General features: G+C 31.3%; 1 protein-coding gene and 1 non-coding gene across 2 annotated transcripts; one reads left to right on the top strand and one right to left on the bottom strand.

The window, feature by feature from the left end:
• Positions 1-10,645: 10,645 nt before the first annotated feature.
• Positions 10,646-10,723, top strand: MIR167G (microRNA MIR167g). Its single transcript, NR_048727.1, has one exon. It is a non-coding gene; the product is annotated as a microRNA MIR167g (primary transcript).
• Positions 10,724-20,226: 9,503 nt separating this feature from the next.
• LOC100780227 (calmodulin-like protein 8) lies at positions 20,227-21,367 on the bottom strand. Its single transcript, XM_003536071.5, has 4 exons — positions 21,175-21,367; positions 20,816-20,976; positions 20,630-20,710; positions 20,227-20,504 (listed from the first exon to the last, which is right to left on the bottom strand). Exons 1-4 carry the CDS (start codon positions 21,248-21,250, stop codon positions 20,373-20,375), a joined length of 450 nt encoding a protein of 149 aa, XP_003536119.1. The 5' UTR covers positions 21,251-21,367; the 3' UTR covers positions 20,227-20,372.
• Positions 21,368-24,366: the final 2,999 nt, after the last annotated feature.

Consider the following 24,366-nt stretch of genomic DNA (forward strand, 5'->3'; position numbering starts at 1 on the left):
AATGCAAATCATAGACCAGATAACCTTTGGTATGAGGTTTGAAACCAAGAAAAATGCATGGGTGAGCTCGTGGGTCAAGTTTTTGTCTATGGGCTTTGAGTGTACTGATGTAACACAAGCATCCAAAAACACGAAGATTGGAAATATCACAAGGGTTACCATGAAGCTTTTCATAAGGTGATATGTTTTGCAGAAAAGGAGTAGGAATGCAGTTTATTAAGTATGCAACATGAAGTAAAGCAAAACACCAAAAACTGTGTGGAAGATTTGCCTGAAATAGAAGAGCTCGGGTTACATTCAAAAGATGTTGGTGTTTACGTTCCACGATTCCATTTTGTTCAGGAGTTTCAACACAAGTTGTTTGATGAATTATTCCTTTTAGGGCATAGAAATCATGCATGGAAAACTCAAAACCATTGTAAGTTCTTATAGTTTTAATTTTGCTATTAAACTGAGTTTCAACATATGCAGTAAAATCTATAATGTTTTTACGTGCTTCAGCTTTTGTATGCATGAGATGAACCCAGGTAAATCGAGAATGATCATCTACAATGGTGAGAAAGTGACAATGACCATTCAAGGAAAGCTTTGAACATGGTCCCCATATGTCTATATGCAGAAGATCAAAGCAACGTGATGCACATGAATTGCTAGAAGGAAAATAGAGCTTTTTATGCTATGCGTAATGGCATGTATTACACACAAAATTCTTATTATTTCGCAAGAAAGGATAAGAGGACTGCATGAATTGTAAGCGCTCAAAAGATGGATGCCCCATGCAAAAATGCCAAAGGTCTATAGGAGTGATGTTACATTTTGGGTGAGTGATGACAGATTGTACAGTGTGTGCTGCTATATGGTTTGGGGTAAGATGGTAAAGCCCGTTTCTCACTTCAACTGTACCAATCCTCGCTTGAGTGTTCGTATCCTGTAATATGCATGAAGTGGAAAAGAAAATGAGTTTACAGTTAGTAGAGGAAACAAGTTTAGATATTGAAATGAGGTTAAAAGTAAACGAAGGAATGTAAAGAATGTCTGACAAAATTATTGAAGCTGAAAGATATATATCGCCTGAATGGGTAGCAGTAACATGATGACCATTTGGTAATTTGACCATAATGGGAGGGTTGATTTGATTATAGGAGTGAAAGTGAGTTAGTGAAGACGATACATGATCAGTTGCTCCGGAGTCTAATATCCAAGAAGTGAGTGTGTGTGTGTGTGTGATTTACAAAAGGCAAAGGTTTACCCGTGATTGATGCTGGATCAATAGAACATGAAGAAACGGAGGCAACTTGTTTGACATTAGACGAAGTAGACGCTGAGTTCCCATGAGATGGTTGTTGGATTAAAGCAAGTAATGCCCCGTATTGCTTAGGTGAAAAATGAACTTCTTGAGACTCGTGATGCTGCGTTTGGTCATCTGTGACTTTGCTATCTGCTGTCACTATGTTGTTTGTAGTGTTCCTTGAATTGGAAAACCTGTATCCCAGGGGGAATCCATGCTTTCTATAACGTACATCAACAGTGTGTCCGCTTTTCCCACAATGAGTGCATGTCTTTCCATTTTTGATATTGCTTGCTTTGCTTCTCCCATCATAATTGGAAGGAAGGCCATGCTTTTTGTAACACACATTCTCTGTGTGTCCAGTTCTTCCACAAAAATCACAAGTGGATTTTACGGCATTGATCAAGCTTCCCTTAGGTTCAAGATTGATACCTGCCATGCGATTATTTCCTAATAACTGCCATTATTGTTGTGATACATACGAGAAAATCTTCGATATCGTAGGCAATGGATCCATAAGCAGAATATGTGATCGAACATTGCTATACTGTTCGTTTAAACCACGTAGAAATTGCATCGCTCTATCTTCGAGTTTTCTTTGCACAATGATGGCAAGAGCAGAACAGGTACATTGCACAGTACAAGAACAAACAGGATCTGGTCTAAAATTTTGTATTTCATCCCATACAATGCGTAATTTGGTGAAATATTTAGTAATAGAAAGATCACCTTGTTTCATTGATGATGCCTCTTGTTGAAGATCATAGATTCGAAGGAGATTACCTTGCGAGTATCGGGATTTCTGATCACGCCATATTTCTTCCGTTTTGTCCATCCATAGAATATTCTGTCTAATGGATGTGGATACCGAATGCACGATCCAAGATACGACCATGTTGTTGCAGCGATGCCATGCACCATGCGTTTGATCTGTTTTTGGTGGTTCAGGTACGCTTCCATCTACGAATTTCACCTTATTTTTGGCACTCAAAGCTGTCATCATCGATCTGCTCCATGAATGGTAGTTAGAAGGGTCTAGAACTGGGGATACAAGAGCCACTGTTGGGTTCTCGCTTGGATGGAGGTAGAGGCAACTATCCATGCTAGGTGTTTGCTATACTCTCTTACTCATGGTTGATAAAGGATAGAAGAGGATAAAGGGAAGATATCGAGTGCGCAATAGAGCTCTTCCTAAGGGCTCTGATACCATTACAAAATGAAATTAAAGCCATGAAGAATGAAAAGTCGAAACAACAAAATAACCAAACCAGCTTGCTTTATTGATGAATATGAGGTGATATATATACACTGATGAAAGAAAGAAAGTTGGCGGTTAGTAACAGAAAGCAGTTACAACAAACAGAAACTATTCCTAATCTTACTGGATAGCTAAGAATATGGAAATAAAAAATTAAAATATAGAAACAATGGATGAACTAAACTTTGTCGTCTTCAAACTCATAAATTTTTAATTGTTGCATTGTGTTCCAAAGAACTAAAGGCAGGAAAACATTTTCAATTATTTTACTTTGGAGAGTCTCTATATTGTTTTTTTAATAAATACAAGTTGATGATTGGGGTTTTATTGGCTGCAAGCTGAAATCTGCAACACACCATGAGTTATACAGGTTATTGATCAATCATCAATAAAAAGTTTTACTTGCCTTTTTTTGTTTTAAAAAAATAGACCTAACACAGTAACACTTTGAATGGAGAATCGGTTTTTATTAAAAGAAAATAGATTTTTTGGTCAAAAGTAAAAAAAAAAATCAACTTTTAGGATCTCGTCTTATTTAGTAAATGCTAACAAGCAGTATGGAAAAGGCCGGATTGAATCCTGTTTTTGGTGACATGCTTGACATTTTTTTTTTAAGAAACCAGCTCAATTCATTTCTATTTATTTAAGCATGCTTTGACATTTTGGTTATTAACATATTTAGTTTTTATTTTTTTATTAATTAAAAAGTTTATTTAATTTCTTGATTAATAATTTTTAATAGTTTTTTTATTAATATATAGTCTTGATAATTTGTAACATTTTTTGAAATATTACTTCAAATAACTTTTTTTAAAATATTAATTTTTAATTTTTGTTTTATTTCACTTTTATCGTATTTATTTTTTTTCCTAATATTTTTTTTGAATAAATTATGATTTTATTATTTTTTTTCATTTTTTACTTAAACTAATTTATCAAATAAGTTAATTTTTCAACGTCTAACTAATTTTTCGACTATTTTGCCTAACATATCATTTGTAGACCAAATTTCCTTAAAAAGAAAAAATAAACTATAAATAGAAAAAATGATTTTGCAGTAGAATCTTGAGAAAAATAAATTATGTTAAAACATTTATAAAGAATGAGAAAAAAAAGAAAAATTAAATATAAATAACAAAATATATTTTAATCTTTTTCTAGCCCCTTTGTTAATATATTAACCAACGGGCCGAACTCATATTTGACAGTCAGTTTAAATGGAATCGGCAGAAAATTAAAAATTTATGTGTTTCCTATTATTAACCTTAGTGGAATTGTAGATTATATATAGGTTAATCCGCAAATTGTAGATTATATATAGGTTCATATTTAAGCTTTTCCAATATGTCAAAGAAAAAGTTTATGGTGGATAAGTTAATTTATACAAACTTTTTCATTTAATTCCTTTAAAAATTGATTTTAACTTATGATAAAATTTTAATTTACTTTACTATCTAAATAGTTACTGAGAAGTTTATTCAAACTTTGTCATGCCAACAAATGTTTTTATTGTTAATAATAAGGATTTTATTTTATCCAATAAGAATAAATTAGTATTTAAGTCCGTATAATAAATATATATTTTTATTAAATATATTTGAAATAAATAAGTTATATTATAATTAAAATATTTTGAACTTATAAATTATATTTTAAATTTATGATAAATAATTTATTGTTATACAAGGTTATTTTTAATTATTGACTAATTGTTTTAAAAATGATTGAAAATAAAGATAAAAATGGCAAATTAAAAGAGATGAATAGGTTTTAAAAAGTTAACAATGATTGAAAATGTGAAGAGAAGCAAGTGAGCAACTATATATATAAAATTCCCAATGCAAATTCAAAGCAGGCGGTCAAATGAAGCTAACAATGGTTTTGTTTTGTTTTTGCTTGCACTTCTACAAGACTACAACACCACACAATAACACTTTCTTTTTTATTAAACCTAACAATGGTTTTGTTTTGTTTTTGCTTGTTTGACAATTTCACCTTTGCTTGCACTTCTACAAGACTACAACACCACACAATAACACTTTCTTTTTTATTAAACCTAACAATGGTTTTGTTTTGTTTTTGCTTGTTTGACAATTTCACCTTTGCTTGCACTTCTACAAGACTACAACACCACACAATAACACTTTCTTTTTTATTAAACCTAACAATGGTTTTTTCAAAAGCTAATACTAGTTGACCAGTCAAATTGCTCGTCAACTTGAAAATTCAAAGGGTTTGATTTTGCTTCGGTATTTGATAACACTTTCTTTTTTATAATACATCGTAGTCTTAATCCCGCGTGCTCAAATATAGAGTAAGTTTTATTATAATGCATTTCACGCATTTTCTTTATTCATACATTATTCTCTGAAATTAGCAACAATAAAAAAAAAAACTTCCCATATATGTCAACGCAGTCTAATGCCACAAATTTTCAAATTTAAAAGCTTACCATATAATTTATTCATATTAAATAATTATATTCAATAAAAATCAAAGCAAGTTTCTTTATTCTATCTTATGTCACAGTTTTAAAAGGATTTTAATAATTTCAAATTTGATAAATTAGTTTTTCTTAGGATATGCAATAGTTATTTTACAAGTTGTACACTAATGAATTATTCATGTATAACTACCTTTTGTTAAAATCTTACTGACACTCTTATCGGAAAGCTCAGAATTTTATTCAAACCAACATCTTATTGATATTATAAAATTCTATATTTTTTTATTGTTTTACTTTTTATGAAAAATCAAGATTAACAATTATTATGATAATATTTTTATTGTAATATTTTTTGTGTAATAAATTAAATTCAAAAAATTATATTATTGTTCTTATTGTATTTGGAAAATAATGACCAGGCTATTTTATAGAGCATCAGGTTGTCATAAAAATAACTTATTACAATTTTTTAAGTTTTTATATCTAATTATTGTCAATATTATATGAATTTTAATTTTATATAAATAAAAAATAAAACATGTCTTCTTTTTTAATGACTAAATATTTATTTTATAGTTATTATATTATACATTTCATAATTTTTTTTACTTAAAATATTATAAGAATTACATAATAAATACGAATAAATTAATACACTTTGTAATATAAGATAAACCATACGAAAATCAAAATGAACGGAGAGGGAAAAAAAATAAAAATAGACAAAATTAAGTACCAATTTTTAAAATGTATTAGCCAAAGTTAAACGTTAATTCATTGATTTATTGGGTTAGTTCGGATTAAAAAAGAAATATTCAAGAATCAAATCAATTATAGCGCATGTTTATATTGTTGTGCAAACAATTTCAACCTACATTTCCAAAAGCATTTTTTTTTATTCCTTTGTGGTGAAGGATCAGGATGATAATTGACTCCGTGGCTTCTAATGAATACAAATGTGTTACTTCAAAAAGAGGAGTATATTGTAGCTTGACACAGAAAGTGTTATGTCACAGAATAAGCTCATGTCTACTCAATTGGAGGCTATTACAAAAAATTTGAAGGGCTTACAAATGGGAAATCAACAACCTCAACTTGGACCATCAGGCTCGGGACATTAAATCAGCTACTTGAGAGGTAACCCAAATACTCGTTCATTTTAGTTTCACTTGTTTTAAGTGTTTAGATTGGTTTTTATTTTCTCTTATTTGAAATTCATCAATGGATGAGTATGATGACACTTCACATAATTAATTGCTGATCTCTTGGTTTTCCTTTTTGGATATTTTGTGCTTACTTGACTTTGGAATATTAATTCCTCTTTTCTCTTCACTTCTAAAATCCAATTTTGTATATACTTATGTTGACTGAGTTGTCTACTGATGTTTAATGGATATTTGATCTTATATATGTCTATCCTAACTCGTTATATCCTATGTATCTCATACTTAGGAGTTACCAATGTTTTTGCACCTACTGTGAAATTGTTTGCTATTGTCTTTTGACTCACCCGCACTTCGATGTTGTGCACCTTCTGAACACTACTTGTGACTAAATTGTTTTCCTCACTTTCAACACCATGTGAGATTTTGAGCTTAAACAAATGCTGCTCAGTGTGTTTCGCTATTGCATGTTTCTATGCCTCAAAACTTGACTTGGTAAATTGAGCCACCTTCGTTTCTATTTAATCAATTTAGGCACCCTACACATATATATCCTTTCCCTTTATTTTTAAAATCAGCTCATTATAAGCTAAAAGTAAAGAAGAAAATAAATCTCAATTAATTAGAATTAAGGAATTTATTATTACAGTACACTTTGAAACTTCGTGCTTGTTTCAGGATAAACAATAATTTTAAGTTTGGGATGGAGAACAACAAAATATACTTTTCTTGTTATGAAATGATGAAAAATGAAAAAAAAAAACTAAAAAATATGAAAATAATATGCAACCTAAGTTTATTATCGGCTGATAATTAAGAACCAATTATTTAAGATATTCACGAGAACTAATTAAAGAATTTATTTTTACCAACAAGTTTTTTCCATCTATTAATTATGTCACATTATATTGACTTTATCGTAACAAGTGTTGTATTCTTATAAAATTAACGGAGGTTTTTCTTTTCCTCTCCTATAATAGATGTCCTTTTCAACTAGTCATATTGGGCATAAATTAATAAGCAGCATTATATTTTACCTGCAGGGAAAAGAAAAGTACTTCCTTTTTTTTACATTTCTTTAAAATAAAATGAAAAAAAAAAAGAAAAGAAGAGAAAGGACGGATGTTAAATAGAAGAAACTGCCTAACTGGTGTGAGAGGTTTGAAACTGAATGAAAATTAATTAAAGAATAAAAGGTCTTACAAATGTAGACCCCAATTTAAATCAAACTATCACTTTATTAATTGTTATGTTAAACATTAACAATGTTCACTGAGGGTTAGGACCCTCTATTTTAAGTAACTGCTAAGAAAAATAACACATTAACTCGTTTGCTTAACTTAATTATCTAAGCTAGTGCATGTAGTGTTTTATTTTTATGTTTTTATCATTTCAATTTATTTATAATAAATAGTATTTTGGAGTCAAATGTGTTATTAGAAGAATTTGAATTAAGAAATAAAATAATCAAAATTAAAATCACTAGCAATTTAAACATGCCGTATTAAATAACAGTAAAACTCCTTGCTATTGTAACTGCCACCAAAGCATATGAAGGCATGTAATTCACCGTTGTTTTTAGTGACAAATTTAATACCCACAAAAATATTATTTTTTGCGGTTAATACATTTTATTTATGATTATATTATCTATTGCATAAAATGGATACTAATAAGTATTAAATGTTTCTAGATGATATAAACAATGTACCAACGTAATTCTTTAATTGATGTTTTGCAACCTACATAATTGCAACTTCCTTGCATTTGTATTGGTGCCTTTCTCTTCTTTACGAAAAAGGGACGTGATAGCTTTTGCCTTAAACTTTTCTACCTAAACTTCCTCTCAACCATGTTATCTCAAGTTAACCTCAAAATTAAACATCATATATATCTGACTTTCACACATGATAAGAAATTAGGTAAAATAAACATTTGATTAATTTGGGTCTGTTTTGACTTGGGAGGTTCTTATTTCTTTTTCCTTTGATGCTTTCTTCTTAGATTCATATGGACCGAATACTCTTGAGATGCAAGCAAGCTGATTCGATACACACGCGTACACATGAACACCTTTTTTTTCTCCAACAACCAACTATATATAGGGTAGAGGTAATAAAGAATTACTTAACTATGCCACAAAAAGAGAATGAATGGGTTAGTTTTTTTGGCAGTGTGTTAGTGGGTTATTAAACTTTATCACTTCGGTATGATTAATTGCTCCGATTATTTCTGATCGTTTAGTGAGTTCAGCCAGCCTTAGGATACCAAAAAAGAGCTTAATTATTAATTTTGTTAACCCAAGAAAAGGAGTTTCTACAGTAAAATCTCGTTTTACCTTGTCCCAAATATATGATGAATTGGTCTCCATAAAGTGATAATAAGAATTATTCCAATGTTGTGTACATGGTGTTAGAATTATCAAAAAGAGGTTCGTTTGGCTCGTAAAAAATGATAGTGTCTCCGATTAAAAGTTTGATGTTTCGATTTTATGCCACGAGGGGAAGAAACGCCGCCATGATGAGAACTGTCAAGGTTCGTTGTGATTAAAAGTGTGCCCCCAAACTAGTGTTTCATCCCAACTGCAAATTCTCCCTCCAAGGAAGAGAAAGCATTTTGAAATGAGACAATAGAAACAGTGAAATGTGCTACTGAGTCAAGTCTGAGGTGTCACCACAGAAGTTTATGACCTGTTCAGGGGGTAGTAGTATATTTTAAGTTTTGAAATTAAAAAAAAAACTATTAAATCAATTTTCACTTAGTTTTTATTTTTGTGATTTTAATTTTCAATTTTAATATTAAAACTTAAATATAAGTTACATAAATTTGAATTTATTTCGGCAACAGTGACACTTTGTGACAACATTGATACAGATGGTGACAGCAATATTAGTAATAATAATGGTTGAAATGAAATGATAGTAACAGTGGTGACACTAAAAAAAAATTTAACAAAGGTTTTATAATACATTTCGTGATCATTTCAACCTCCATTCATATTTATTTCCAATTCTCCACTTGCTACTGTTCAGTTGGTATGCAGTTAAAATTTTTGTGACATATGTTTTAATATAAATCAAAGAGATAAAAATATAAAAAATACTTTTCCTTGAAAGTCATTTTTTCACCTGATTTTCAAGTTCTTAATTTTATATCTCTTTTTGTCCCAAAAAAAAAGGGAAATTAGTCTATCGTGTAGGGAGCTAAAGGCTATTAACCACAAACATTGAGTTTAATGATGTATAGAACACTTTATCTCCCTTGTAGAAAGAGAAAAGTTTTGAAAATGTTGCCTTTGTTGGTTTTCTTATTTTCCTTTTTGTGTGATTGTGTGAACCTTATGTTAGACGGATAAATGGGATCCGCGCAAATCGCAAAATGGTCCCCTATATACTCATTGTTCCCATACTCTATTTGGTTCATTCTAACTGATGCCTACCTTACATACAACACAGACAATATGAGAAAAAGAGAGGGAAAGAAAAAAGCATGAAAGGGTGCATCCAACCAAAGTTTTAAAAGCCCGTTGAGACATATAGAAACTCTCGCTAGAGTGTCTGCATGTGGTGGCGTGAGCGTGATATTATTAAATTCGTTTCAACAATAGGACCACATGCACACACATATCTTTTCTCCTTGTTTTACTTTTCATCATCTTCTAATTCAACTGTGAAGTTACCAAAATGGCCAATTGATAATAACCACACCCCGTGATTAATGGCCTGTTCTATTCAAATTTCCCTATGAAGCTTGTTAATTAGTGCTATATATCCCTTTCATGCAATAAATTCTCCCTCCCCAAAAGAGAAGGAATCATTTTATGTTTCTAGAGGGATTAATTAACGTATGATAATATTATATTAATTACATCAATTTAATTTTCCATTTTTCTTGATATTAATACATCGATAAATTCATGAGTATGACAGTACCCCTCATGCAGTTTCAAAAATTGAAAAATTAAAACAAATACTATATCAAAATATGTATATTGTAATACATGACCCCCACCCCCTCAAAAAAAAGAAAAAGAAAAAAATGTATAGACTAACACAAAAATACAAATTAAGAAAAAAAAAAAAAAAAAAAGAAGACAGTGATCTATCTTCCACATATGAAACAAAAGAGATGAAACTGGAAACAGGAAAACTAGCTACTTAGAACTAGAGATGGTCCAAAATGTAGCCTAATAAAAAAAACGTACAAAAGAGGGAGACAAAAAACTAAAAAGGAACCACATACTTCTAATATGCTTTTGCTAGCTATACGTTTGCCATCTTCCCATCGCTCTTATCTGTAAGCAATCTTCACTCATCAACCTCTTGAAGAAGAAACGAGGAACAACGACACAACATGTGTGTGTATATATACATACATAGCCTAAGAAACTAAACATGTATAGATGAAGATGATAAGCTAGCTACTACGGTCCGTGGAGGGAAGAAGGGTCATCTATTTGTATATATACTCTCTTCATTGTTGTGCACCTGCAGCAGTTGAAGCTGCCAGCATGATCTGAGTTTACCTTCTATTGGTAAGAACAGATCATGTGGCTGCTTCACCTGTTGAATGGAAGCATATAGAAACCCTAATTTGCTTTCTGATCCTCCTCGAGATTTTCATCCGGTTTCATAGAACCCTAAAAAAGGTTTCTTCAATTCATTCTTGCATCTTGTATTTATACGATGGATGTGGATACTATTTCATTGTTGTTTTTCCTCTATTCTACTTTTCACATAAATATATATCTATATATTCATGTTTTCTGGATGGCTGAATATTGTATATTCTTATGTTGGCTAAATCTGGAGATTCTATTTGAATCAGCATTCATGTTTGCTTGATTCTTGCAAAAAGAAAGAGGAAAGGATGCTGGAAATGTTCACGATTCCAGTGACAGTAACGCACTAACGCGTTTCGGTGGTGCGTTCTCCTACCTTGAGGTTGGGGACACTTAGTTTTTAATTATTTTCATTAGTCACCTAATCAAAACTGTTTTTTTAAGTTCAATTTTTTCTGCTGCATATCTAATTATGCATTGATTAGTCTACTAATCTTATCTTACCATCACTTCTACTAAATTGCATATTTTTTGTTCTCTTTGCACCAATTATGATTTGGGTATACTTAGCCCAACTTTCAGATCTACAAAAACTGAATATAGATTTGCATCACAATTAGACATTGGATTAATTGTTCCTCTCTTTCCCCAACCCCCTATCAGATATATATCTCGATCTCTATAACTTGGCCACTTTTAGTTAATCAATAAATACAGATCCTTGACTCATAGTAATAGATGCTTGTACTGACACAATCAAAGGTACTAAATTAATTGCGTTGCTTTTCTCTAGATTTGATCATATATTGTGAAAACCATTACTGCTGGATGGCATGAAAACTATAAATGTGATTCTATGAACAAATCAAGCAAAGACCATCATTTAATTCAGTCCTTACCATATTTAAATGGAATGAATTACTTGGTCCACTTTGACTTGATTGAGAGGGTTAGTATACCTATAGGATATAGTTTCACTATAAATTTTTTATTTACGTGCCTTACTCTGCAGCTAACCTAATTTGGTGAAAATTATCTATAATTTTATGGGTGAAGATTTGTTTGGGAAACTAAATAAGGATAAAAAAGAAATAGAAAGAAAGAAAAAACAGTAATGTAAGGATGTATATATCTTGTTTTTTCATTCTCTATTTTCTCTCACCTCAATGTTGTTTTCCAAAAGAAGGCAACCTGAGACCACAGATATTGAGCATTTGGAATGAAAGAAAGGCACTTGAATCTAAGTTGGGTAGGTAGACAGTATCATGTAAAGAGGCACAACGGACATGAAGAGAGCGGTTCATAGTTATAGCATTTGGTTAACTAGTTAGTGGCATAAAACTTTCAAGTTTCCTCACTTCATAGATCCTTAAACAAAACGCATGGTATCTATATAGATATTCACATGTATACGATATGTGCCAAGTAAATTTACTTGCTAAACAGTCTCATTGCTGAAAACAAAGAACTCATATACTTTCAATTCAGATTTTGTGGAGAGGTTGCATAGCTCAGTTTAATTATATCAACTTATAAGCTATAAGTTTTCCTCTGTTATTTAGACTTTTTAAAGTGAAAATGTTAACTCCATTATATTAAATTTATATATAGGTATTAAGGAAATAATTTCTGAACAAAATTAAGATACATAGATTAATTTTAACTTAAATGAGAATTTTAATTTATTGCTTTTATTTAGTTTCTTTTTTTTTCTATTAATTTTGTTCAGAAAATTGTTCAAACTCACACATCATCCCTGTAAGTTTATAACAAATTTTACTAATATATCTTATTATGAGTAATTCATATGTGGACCAAAATTGTGAGAATATAGGTTATTTTCCAGAGGAAAAATAATAAAGTAAAACAAAATACTTTCTTTGATCTTGTTGGCTGACTTGAATTTCTTCCACGTGAAGGAAAAATCTTGCTTTCATAATTTCTCCATCAATCGCTCTCACCGGTGCTGAGGTGGATCCAAACTTTCTTATAATATCATTGTTGAATTTTGAATTTAATTATAATATATTTTATATTTCTATGTTGAAAAAAATATTTATATATTTAAAATTTAATTATAATATATTTATATTTTATATTTAAAATATCTATTTAATATAAATTTTTAGTTATATAAAGTAAAATTTTATTTTCTGCTTGCTACTAGTTCTTATTCCTAATCCTTTATATATAAAAAAAAAATCCTATGTATATAAATTAAAATACTTATATTAAATGAGAGTATTTTTTTGGAGTTTCTTCAACTAAATATTTTAAGAAACTATTCTTCAACTAGAGCTTTTCTGAGATTTTTTTAACATTTTATCCCATTCAGTCTATCATTTTTATCTCTATTTATAAATTAAATTTTAATATTTTCTTAAAATAAATTATCATTAATTAAAAATAAGCTTATATCACAAATAAGGTTATATCATTTTTAAAGTGTTTATCATAAATCTAACATATAATTTATATGTTAAAAATTTTTAATTTTTTTACAGATTTTAATTAAGATAATTTATATATTAAAAATATTTACTTATTTAAAATTTTAATTATAAAAAATACACATTTATCCCATGTGTTATAAATGTTAATTAAAACACTAGCTAGTAATATATATATATATATATATATATATATATATATATTAGGTATGACAAGATGAAATTCTGTCGGTCCTTCACCTTTCGTCCAAGTTCCGATTTCCATTTGACCAGGGTGACATGGAGATTATGATCATTAAATATAGACCCTGAATAGTGAGACACTGCCCTAATTTTCTTCAACCTTACTAGTATTAAAAAAAAAATGATTCTATCCTTCTCTGGCAGATTGTCAGAATCATCTAACAGATGACGGTGAGCAATAGCATATAATGGTATGAGGAGGATTTTTTTTTTCCCTTCAAAGTTTGGTTGATGGGCATGGGAGCTAGATGTCACTGTTTTTTTTTAATTATATTATTTACTCACTTTAGGTTCCATTTAAAAACTCTAGTCAGCTCAACTTCGCACTCTGGCCGCAAAATATACTTCACAATTCACAGTTGGATTATTTAATATTTTTTTCTTATGTCTGTGCTGTCGATCTCTCTCTTTCCTGGTTGATGTAAAGAAATGTTAAACGTACAAACTTTAGTCAACGGTTTCAATATGAATATTCTCCACCCACTCCTTCCAACAAAGTTTTTTTTACAGAAGAAATCAGGATCATTAGATTGTTATGTAATTGATTAATCACGAGCTTTGATGTATAGGACCCGAGAGTTACCATACATTTTTTATATATAATTATATTCTTCATATATAAATATTTCTGTTATTTATTCATTTTTTATACACTAACAATAAAAATCATTTCATCCCAATTAATATTAAAAGAAAAACTTTTGTTTTGTTCGAGCAACTCTAACGTAGTTGCTGTTGAATCTTAAAAGTTTAAGTAATTTTAGAATACCAGTATTAGAGTAAATGAGTTCTAACAGAAGTTATTTATATAAACAACTACAATCAAGGTTGTTGGATAGAAATAATTCAGATAATTAGTTAGCTAGTTTTATCATTAATATGTTAGTTAGTGGTTGTTATAACAGAATGAGTTGAAGAACTATATATAGCAATACTGGATAATACATAAAATAGAATGTGAATGTGAATCAGATTGTTACAAAGAAAAATTCTCTTTTTCTCTTTTCTTCCTCGTGTGATTGCTTCATGTTAGTGTGTGAAGATATAACTGAGAATTTCTCTAAGTTCTAACAGTGGTATCAAGAGCAAGGATTCGTGGGTCTGTTTCTGTGTGAATCAACCTGCGAAAGGTGGGACTTGTGATTGAAGCAATCAAAGGCGATTCTGTGTGAATTCACGTTTTTTGAGGAAGATGAATTCGAGCAGAGGAAGAACCTTGAGCTATGACGAGCAATGGAGTTCTGATGAACAACCTCCCAGTTCTTGGTGAAAAGAATTTCGATCGATGGCATGTTCAGATGAAAGCTCTTATGGGTTTTCAAGATGTATATGAGATTGTTACGAGCGGGTATCAAGAACCCAGTGCCAGTGCTACTAAAACCCAGTGATCTACCTACAAAGATTTCAAGAAAAAGGACTGCAAAGCCTTATTCCTAATTCACCAGTGTGTAAATGATGCCAACTTTGAGAAAATTGCAAATGCCACAACCTCGAAGGAAGCATAGGACATTCTTGTAAAGAGTCATGAAGGTGCAGAAAAGATAAAGAAGGTAAAACTTCAGACATTGAGAAGACGGTATGAGCTTCTTGCAATGGAGGAGATTGAATCAGTAGCTGAGTATTTCACAAAGATTCTCACACTCACCAACCAGATGAAGTGATGTGGAGAACAGATTAAGGAACAATTAGTGATTGAAAAGGTGCTCAGAACATTGATATCAAAGTTTGATCACATTGTGGTGGCCATTGAAGAATCAAAGGATCTTACATCCTTCAAGCTTGAAGAACTACAAAGTTCACTTGAAGCACATAAGCAAAGATTAAGAGAAAGGAATCCTGAGAAGCACAATGATCAAGCCTTACAAGCCCAAACAAGTAGAAAATTTGACAAGCAAGGAGACAAATCCAAAAAGAACAAAGGAAAGTGGCGTGATGAGAAGTGGAGAAAGACTGAAGATTCAAAATGTGGTGATTCTGGATCATCTTCACAGAAAGCTATGTCAAATCCAAGAAGCCAATTCTCAGGGAAAAAGAAATGGGTCGACAAGAAGAAGGTGCAGTGTTACAACTGCAGGAACTTTGGCCATTTTACAGCTGATTGTAGATTCAGTAGAGGATTTCAAGTGAAAGGTGAAGAAGCAAGGTTGGCACAAGATGAGAATCCAAAAGATGATCATTATCAGCTAACGGTTACCACCAAAAATGATCTTCAGTGTGCTAACTTCTGGTACCTAGACACTGGTTGCTCAAACCATATGTCAGGAAGAAGATAATGGTTCACAACACTTGATGAGACTTCCAAGAGCACAATGAAATTCGCAAATCACAACTCAATTACAGTAGAAGGGATAAAGAGTGTGATGATTCAAAGAAAAGATGGAAAGAAAGCATGCATCTCAAATGTCTTATATGTTCCCAAGATGAAGAGCAATTTACTCAGCCTTGGAATATTGCTTGAAAAGGGTTACACAATGGAGATGAAGGACAACATGCTGAAAGTTTTTGATAAAGACAAGAAGAGTGTCCTAAAAGCTCCATTCTCGGCTAACAAAACATTTAGAATTGAAATTCAGATTAGTCATCAGAAGTGTATGCAATCCACCATAGAAATTGAAACTTGGCTATGGCACAAGAGGTATGGCCATCTAAATTTTAAATGTTTAGAGCTACTAAATAGAAAAGGTTTAGTAACAGGTCTACCAAACATTAGAGTTCCTGAGAAGCTATGTGATGAATGCCTAATAGGCAAGCAAGCTAGAAATTCTTTTGTTTCAAGCATACCTACAAAAACTGTTAAACCACTTGAAGTTGTGTATACTGATGTGTGTGGTCCTTTTAAGGAGGAGTCTCTTGGTGGAAACAGGTGTTTTGTAACCTTCATTGATGATCTCACTAGAAAGGTGTGGATTTATCCTATTAAGAAGAAGAGTGATGTGTTTGATACTTTTCAGATTTGGAAAACTCTGGTCGAAAAACAATGTGAGTCCAAATTGAAAGTGCTAAGGTCAGATGGTGGAGGATAATACATGTCAAATGAATTCAAATCCTATTGCACTAAGGAGGGGATTGAACATGAGGTTATAACTCCCTACACTCCACAACACAATGGCACAGCTGAAAAGGAGAATAGAACCATCCTCAACCTGGCAAGGAGCATGCTAAAGACAAAGAACCTGCCAAAGAAATTATGGGTTGAGGCTGTTTCAACATCTGTGTATCTCCTGAATAGATGTCCAACAAAGAGATTAGAAGACAAGACACCAAAAGAAGTTTGGTCAGGCGCTAGACCAAATGTGAGTCATCTTAAAATCTTTGGATCTATATGCTATAAGCATGTTCCAGACGCAATAAGGAGAAAATTGGATGACAGGAGTGAGAAACTCATATTTCTTGGCTACCACTTTACTGTTGTATACAGGGTTTTTAATCCTCAAACTCAAAAACTAATGTTGAGTAGAGACTTGAAGTTTGATGAGGGTCAATCCTGGAATTGGAGTGAGAAGCAAGGCACATCTGAATTGAGAACTAGATATGAAGGTCTACACACTGATGAAGAAACAAAAGATAGTGTTGTTCATGATGAAGCGGCATCAACAAGACCTCAGAGACATAGACAAGCCCCTGCAAGGCTGGATGATTATGAGATATTCCCAGATTCTTCAATTACAACTGATGGTGACTTTGTCCATATGGCCTTACTTGCTATGATGGAACCTATTAGTGTGGAAGAGGCTTTGAAGCACTCACATTGGGTTGAAGCAATGGAAGAAGAGCTGAGGTCTATTAAGAGGAACAAGACATGGAGTCTCACAAAGCTACCAACAGGAAAGAAAGCTATAGTAGTAAAATGGATCTTTAAAACTAAGTTGAATCCTAAAGGAGAAGTAACAAAGTTCAAAGCCAGACTAGTTGCAAAGGGACTTCTTCAGAGGCAAGGTTTGGATTATGACGAAGTGTTTGCTCCTGTTGCTAGGTTGAAGACAGTGAGACTTGTAATAGAAATGACTAGCTACAATTGTTGGGAAGTACACCAAATGGATGTAAAATCTGCATTTCTTAATGGCTCACTAGAAGAAGAAGTCTTTGTCACTCAACCACTAGGGTTTGTGATAAAAGGCAAAGAAAGAGAGGTGTACAAGCTTCATAAGGCCTTGTATGGTTTGAAATAGGCTCCCAGAGCCTGGAACAAGAGAACAGATACTTTTCTCTTACAAGTTGGATTCATGAGATGCACTACTGAATATGGTGTGTATGTTAAAAGAGAAAGTCTTTCAGACATCCTCATAGTGTGTTTATATGTGGACGACTTGTTGATAACAGGAAAAGATTTCAATGCTATCTCGACATTTAAGCAAGAGATGAAATCTGAATTTGAAATGTCAGATCTTAGAGAATTATCATATTTTCTGGGCATAGAGTTCAAGAGGACAAAGGCTGGGATTTTTATGCACCAAAGCAAATACACAACTGATGTTCTAAAGAGGTTTCAAATGTTTGACTGCAACTCAGTTTCAACTCCTGTTGAAACTAGTGTTGTGCTGGATCAATCAGGGTTGAAACAATTGGTAGATAAGACTGTGTTCAGACAAATGGTAGGCTCCTTGAGGTACATATGCAATATCAGACCAAATGTAGCATATGGAGTTGGCTTGGTGAGTAGATTCTTGAAAGCACCACAACAAGGTCATTTGAATGCAGTGAAAAGGCTACTGAGGTACTTGAAAGGGACTATTGGTTTTGGTTTACTGTTTCCTACAAACTTGAGTAGCAATTCTTGTGAGATGACTGGCTTCTCAGATGCTGATTGGTGTGGGGTAAAACTGATAGAAAGAGTACCACATGGTATTTGTTTCAGTTTGGGAATGCAGCTATCAATTGGTGTTCAAAGAAGCAATCTGTGGTGGCCTTATCGTCATGTGAGGCCGAATACATAACTGCCAGCATGAGTGCTTGTCAAGCAATATGGTTAGAAGCTTTGCTGACTGAGTTGAAGGTAAAATCTGAGAATGGAATGTTGTTGATGGTAGATAACAAGTCTGCTATAAGCCTTGCAAAGAATCCTGTTGCTCATGGAAGGAGCAAGCATATTGAGACTAGATTTTACTACTTAAGAGATCAAGTGTATAATGGAAGATTGAGGTTGGATTTTTGCACATCTGCAGATCAACTTGCAGACATTTTGACAAAATCTTTGAAGAAGGAGAGGTTTGAATATCTGAGGAGGAAGATGGGACTTAAAAGCTCTAACGAAATCTAAATTAAGGAGGAGTGTTGCATAGAAATAATTCAGATAATTAGTTAGCTAGTTCTATCGTTAGTATGTTAGTTAGTGGTTGTTATAACAAAATTAGTTGAAGAACTATATATAGCAATACTGTGTAATACATAAAATAGAATGTGAATGTGAATCAGATTGTTACAAAGAAAAATTCTCTTTCTCTCTTCTCTTCCTCGTGTGATTATTTCATGTTAGTGTGTGAAGGCATAACTGAAAATTTCTCTCAATTCTAACAAAGGTTACTTAACTATAAAAAAAATAACAATTCAAGTCAAACTTAGAGTCTGAGATCCCATAAAAATAACTTAAGAACTAAAATTTAATACTATCATCAAAATGAAAATTAGTGATTGTTCTTTAATTCTATAAAATACTCACTAGTTAAAAATCCATAATGAGACAATTGATGCTTCAATATACATTCAGGTTAGGTTGTATATGCCCATAAAAAAAATTCAGGTTGTGTACATCACTATTAGTTGTTTTGCTTAATTAGACAACTAATTATGTTTTTGAGTTGTTGCTCCCTTAAATCCTTTGAGGAAAGCACGAGATCACTAATGACTTGCTGGAAAGTCCTTCAGATTCTAAGAATTTATTAACCTGAATCTCATGGATGTATCCAATTCAAGTTCAAGCAAATTGTTTGGATACTCAATGCAAGAACCTTAGGCTAGCTTTTTAAGACAAAATGAACTTACATGATGTATCTATTTTTTATTTATTTTGTTTATAGTGTTTGTATATTTTTTAAATTAAAATATAATTAACAGTTTAATATATAATTTATTTAAAAATATATAAATTAAAATATAAAAAAATGGTGCATTAGATTACTCGCAGGTTTTCCCATATCTAATAAAACTCAACCGGAAATGGAATGATTATTACAATTTTAAGCATGTCTCTTTTAAATCTAAACATACCCTTTTTTTAGTGGGACGGCAACGAGTAAATCCAAACTTGTTTGTAACCCACTCTTTTGTCATTAATCCTAATACAGTACGCTTACCGGATCTGAATTTAATATATATATATATATATATATATATATATATATATATATATATATATATATATATATATATATATATATATATATATATATATATATATCCAATACAGCCACCCTTATCTTATTTTCAATATTTTTTATAGAAAAAATTATTTCTTTGTCCTTATCTAATTTTCAAGCAAAGTGATTGAATATAAACACAATTAGGAAACCAAGTAATTAACCTTTTGCTTCATTAGTAAGTAAAAAGCTTGTGTACAAGCTAGAATTCATCTGTTCGCAATAAGTAGTACCGCTAATTAATCAATGAAAAGTTTGTTAAACATCTCAGTACGTTGATAACGAAATTATATGGAGTCTGATGATTTCGCATTTGTAAACATAATATATTTGGTTTGATACAAAGTAATGATAAAAGATCAAATTGAAATCTAAAAAATATAAGGGAAATTTTGTGCCAGGTAATCAGTCCAACTAGACATTTAATGATTAGTACGTTTGTAATAGTTATATAGAGTCAACTAATTTTATAAACATTGTTTTTTCTTTAAAGGCAAATATTTTACTTTTCATTTCAGATATCATTTGCATTTGTTTCATATAAAAGAAAATAGTGTCATTTTGCATTTATTGATCATTTGAGCTATATAGCTATTAATATAACAATGAATTAAATAGTCATCATCCTCATGAACTCTTCATAATTAACTCGACCATCACCATCCAAATCAGCGACTCTGATCATATGCTCCAGCTCTTCTTCTGTGACCTTCACTCCAATATTTCTCATCACAGATAACAACTGTACATAAAAATCAATTTTATATATATATATATATAGGTGTGTGTGTGTGTGTAACATTAATTACACTAACGTTTATGGTCAAACAAATTAATTGAGATGCTTGCGTAAGAAGTTAACTGAACCTCTGTGGGTGATATGTAACCATCTTGATCCTTGTCAAACAGTTTGAAAGCTTCTTTTAATTCCTCTTCTGCTTCACTTTGCTTCTCGATCGATCCATACACATAATGCATTATTAGCATCCATTTTCAGCATTATAATACGATCATTTATAATTGAATTAAATATATTTCTTGATCCATACGCACCTTCATTTTTCTGGCCATGAGATTCAAGAACTGCCCAAATTCTATGGTTCCGCTGCCATCCATATCCACTTCATTCATCATGATTTGCAACTCTTCCTTCCTAGGATTATTTTGATTCAGTGTTCTAAGTGCACTAGCTAATTCCTCCATGGTTATGCAGCCTTTTTTTAAATTTACATTACGTAGCATATATTACATAAGAAATAGTGAAATACACATGTCATTTCTATAGAAAGACTGAAGAGAACATATTCAAGGACAAAACAAGCAAGCACAAGAGAAAAAAAAACAATGACAGAGAAAATTAATCCAATTATTAAAAAAAAAAAGAAGCATGCAAGGTAAAAAGAGATACACACCGTCTCCATCTCTATCAAAAAGACAGAAGGCTTCTAGAAACTCAACAATCAAATCTTCACTCAGCACCTCCTTCATATTAACTGGTTATAGACCCACACCTAAGCACAAAAATTCGAGAGGAAAGGAGACGGAACAATAGAGCACTGAAATGATGAAACAAAAATAAAAGCAAAGGCACGATGGTATTTATATGCATATATGCACCAACCGTCCAAGTAAAAGGCTCAATCTATCTCAAAAATTATGAGGGAACTTCTGATTGTTATTAATTACATGCATGCACCAACCGTCCAAGTAAATGCCCACCGGCTAATTATTGAAAAATAATTGTACGAAAGTAGGAAATGAGATTAGCAAGAGTTACCTCTTAAATTGTTCTACTAGTTTAGACACTTCATATATCTATCATCTAAAACTGTAATGACCCTATAAATTCAAACAGCGTTTCACTATTTTCAGCACAATTTGGGAGTTCTCTTTGTTCCGAATCTCCAAAAGTCTTTCCATGTGACTTTTTTGTGAAGTGGTGGCATTACACTATTGATGAAAATCTCTATGGTTTTCCTAGTTCCCACTTTCGATTCCCACTGTCTAGCGTGTAGGCGCCGGAGCCCAATTTATGTGCCATATCACTCTGCTTGTTCTTATCATGGCGCAGAAATTACACATCATGGGAAAGAAATTAATGTATATATGCTGTTTTGTTAGAATTGCGTGGAATATATAGCATGTAGTTAGTTTTGTTTCTGTAAAGTGAAAGACAGTTTTAAAAAAGAGATATAAAGTTATAGAGGAGCTAAATTCTATAAAATAATAAATGAATTGGTGGAGCTTATTAAGTTTTTTTTTTCCATATTTTTTGGTCAGGAGTACTGAGAGACGTGTGAGGATGGGATTTTAAGATGACAAGGTTTGAACTATTGCTTTTGCTGCATATTCCTAGCCTCTACTAATTTTCAAACCTTAGATTGAGAACGAATGTCCTCTTCAATTTAAAAGGATCCAAATTCAATTTGCCCAACTTCTTCAATAGTCTTCTTTTTTTAGGTGAAACTAAATTCCGATCGAAGGCCCAAAGATTGACAAAGATGTAGGCTAAATAAAAACCCAAAACCAAAGAAAAATTGCAATACGCAAATGGACTGGCAAAGTTTCAAATTGAAACCATTAATGCTATACTATATTTTAACCCTAAGATTCATTTATATTTGAAATTTTAATGAATGGATAAGATACCTAATTGATAATTAGTAGAAAAGGTTAAGATGCATAATTTTTTTAAGATACATGCATGTAAATACCTAACTCATACACTAGTTTATTATATTTTTTTCAATAACACACAATATTTGTAAATTAAAATTTTCATATCACTATTTTATTTATTCTATATATAATAATGCGACTTAATTATTTAATATATAAAATATTTTATAAATTCCATAGCGTTCATAGTTTTAGTCCTTTTTTAAATTATTTGCAGCAACGAAAATTCAAGTTACTAATTCATAAAATAAAAATAGAATAACTAAAAACTATAATTAATATGCTCATTAATTTATTTATTTTACATTTTTTATAAATAATAACTAAAAAATATTTTTTTAATATATGGTTAAATTTTCAAATAACTCACAATGATTTTTAAAAAAAATAGTAAGATATGAATTATGACATTTTTTTATCTAGAATTATGACATATATTTCATAAATATGATATTTAATCATTTTGTTTATAAATAATACTATTCAATTTTTGTATAAATGTTACATCAATATAACATTAAATGCATACCTTATTTTACTTGCTTTTTATATATATTAAAGTGAAGAAATAGTCAAGTATCAGTTTTGAATTTAATTTAAAATATATCGTAATTGTATCTTGATCAAAATTTACGAATTAATCTGAACCTCTTAAAATTTATAATTTAATACAAATTTCTTTGTACTTAATTTTGGGACAATCCCAATCCTATGCTTTGTGTGGCTCACTGATTTCCATAAAGTCTCATGTCAATATTTAGCCTCACAAAGTAGCCACGTCATGTAATATCCATATTCACGAATCACAATTTGTTTGTGCCACTTCAATCTTCCTACTTGGACACACATCAATACGCACGTGAAATTGCTTTTGGTGGAACCCGTCCGGTTAAAATTGGAAAGACGCTGTGATTTGTCTACGAGAATATGGTCAAAGTCTTGTTGTTCCATCTTTCTGTCCATTGACAAAGAAAGAGATCAGAAAAAGACCGACACAGCTTCGGATGATAAAAAATAAAAATAAACCTAAAAGGAAAAGATTGTTATGGGCTCCATTGAGATCTGATATTATATGTATAATTCAAAATCAAAAAGGATGAAAGAGTAGTTGGATGGCAAATATTCATCTATCTTACAACAAAGATGAACACATATTTTTTAGTGCAAAGAGAGGCAACTAATACTTGAACGAAGATTTTCAAGTATCTCTAAGACCGTCAATATGGCTCTCCAAGATTGACTCACACTTAAGCATTTAGTCTTCAGTCAAGAGATTCAATTTGGTGAGTTGTGAACCGTCCAACCAAGAATAACTACTATGAGTTGACTTACACTTGTCAATGGCTCAACTACTAGTGACCTATAAGCCCAAATGAACTCTATCCCACACATAAGTTGCTTAACCGACTCTAGAAAATAACCGATTATTATATTCAAGTATCTTAAGAGGATTATACTATCAAGACCATATCAAATACCATTAGGATATGGTAACAATGCCAAGCGTACGTCACACTGTGTCTCAAACAAACAATGCAATCGTATCTCATATGGAGTTGGCAAGACTGTAGGCCCACGTCTACAAGACCCAATGTGAGAAGGACACATATATAGGATTACCAAAGGACACTGTTAAAATATTTGGTATACATTAATATCAATCAATAATTATCATATTATTTTTTGGTACTACCATATTGACAATTCAAGATAAGATATGAGATTATAGATAAAATTGATCATGTGAATGGTTGAGTTAATCATTAATAAATAACCTATTTGAGAGGTTCCTATCTACTACTAGGAGATTATAAATATGTTATCCTACTAAGCAAATTTACACTTATGACTGTCATTTTCTCATTCACTTTCTCTTAAAGTCCCCTAAAAAGTGGACAAAATTTCTCTCAAAAACAATCAAGTTT

The sequence above is a fragment of the Glycine max genome, chromosome 10, assembly GCF_000004515.6.
Source record: "Glycine max cultivar Williams 82 chromosome 10, Glycine_max_v4.0, whole genome shotgun sequence".
NCBI lineage: Eukaryota > Viridiplantae > Streptophyta > Magnoliopsida > Fabales > Fabaceae > Glycine > Glycine max.

Coding starts and splice junctions, on each gene's coding strand:
- LOC100780227 (XM_003536071.5), bottom strand. CDS start 21,250: ATGAAGGAGGTGCTGAGTGAAGATTTGATTGTTGAGTTTCTAGAAGCC. Junction 20,977..21,174: donor TTTTGATAGAGATGGAGACG/GTGTGTATCTCT, acceptor ATTTAAAAAAAG/GCTGCATAACCATGGAGGAA. Junction 20,505..20,629: donor GTTACATATCACCCACAGAG/GTTCAGTTAACT, acceptor TTTTATGTACAG/TTGTTATCTGTGATGAGAAA.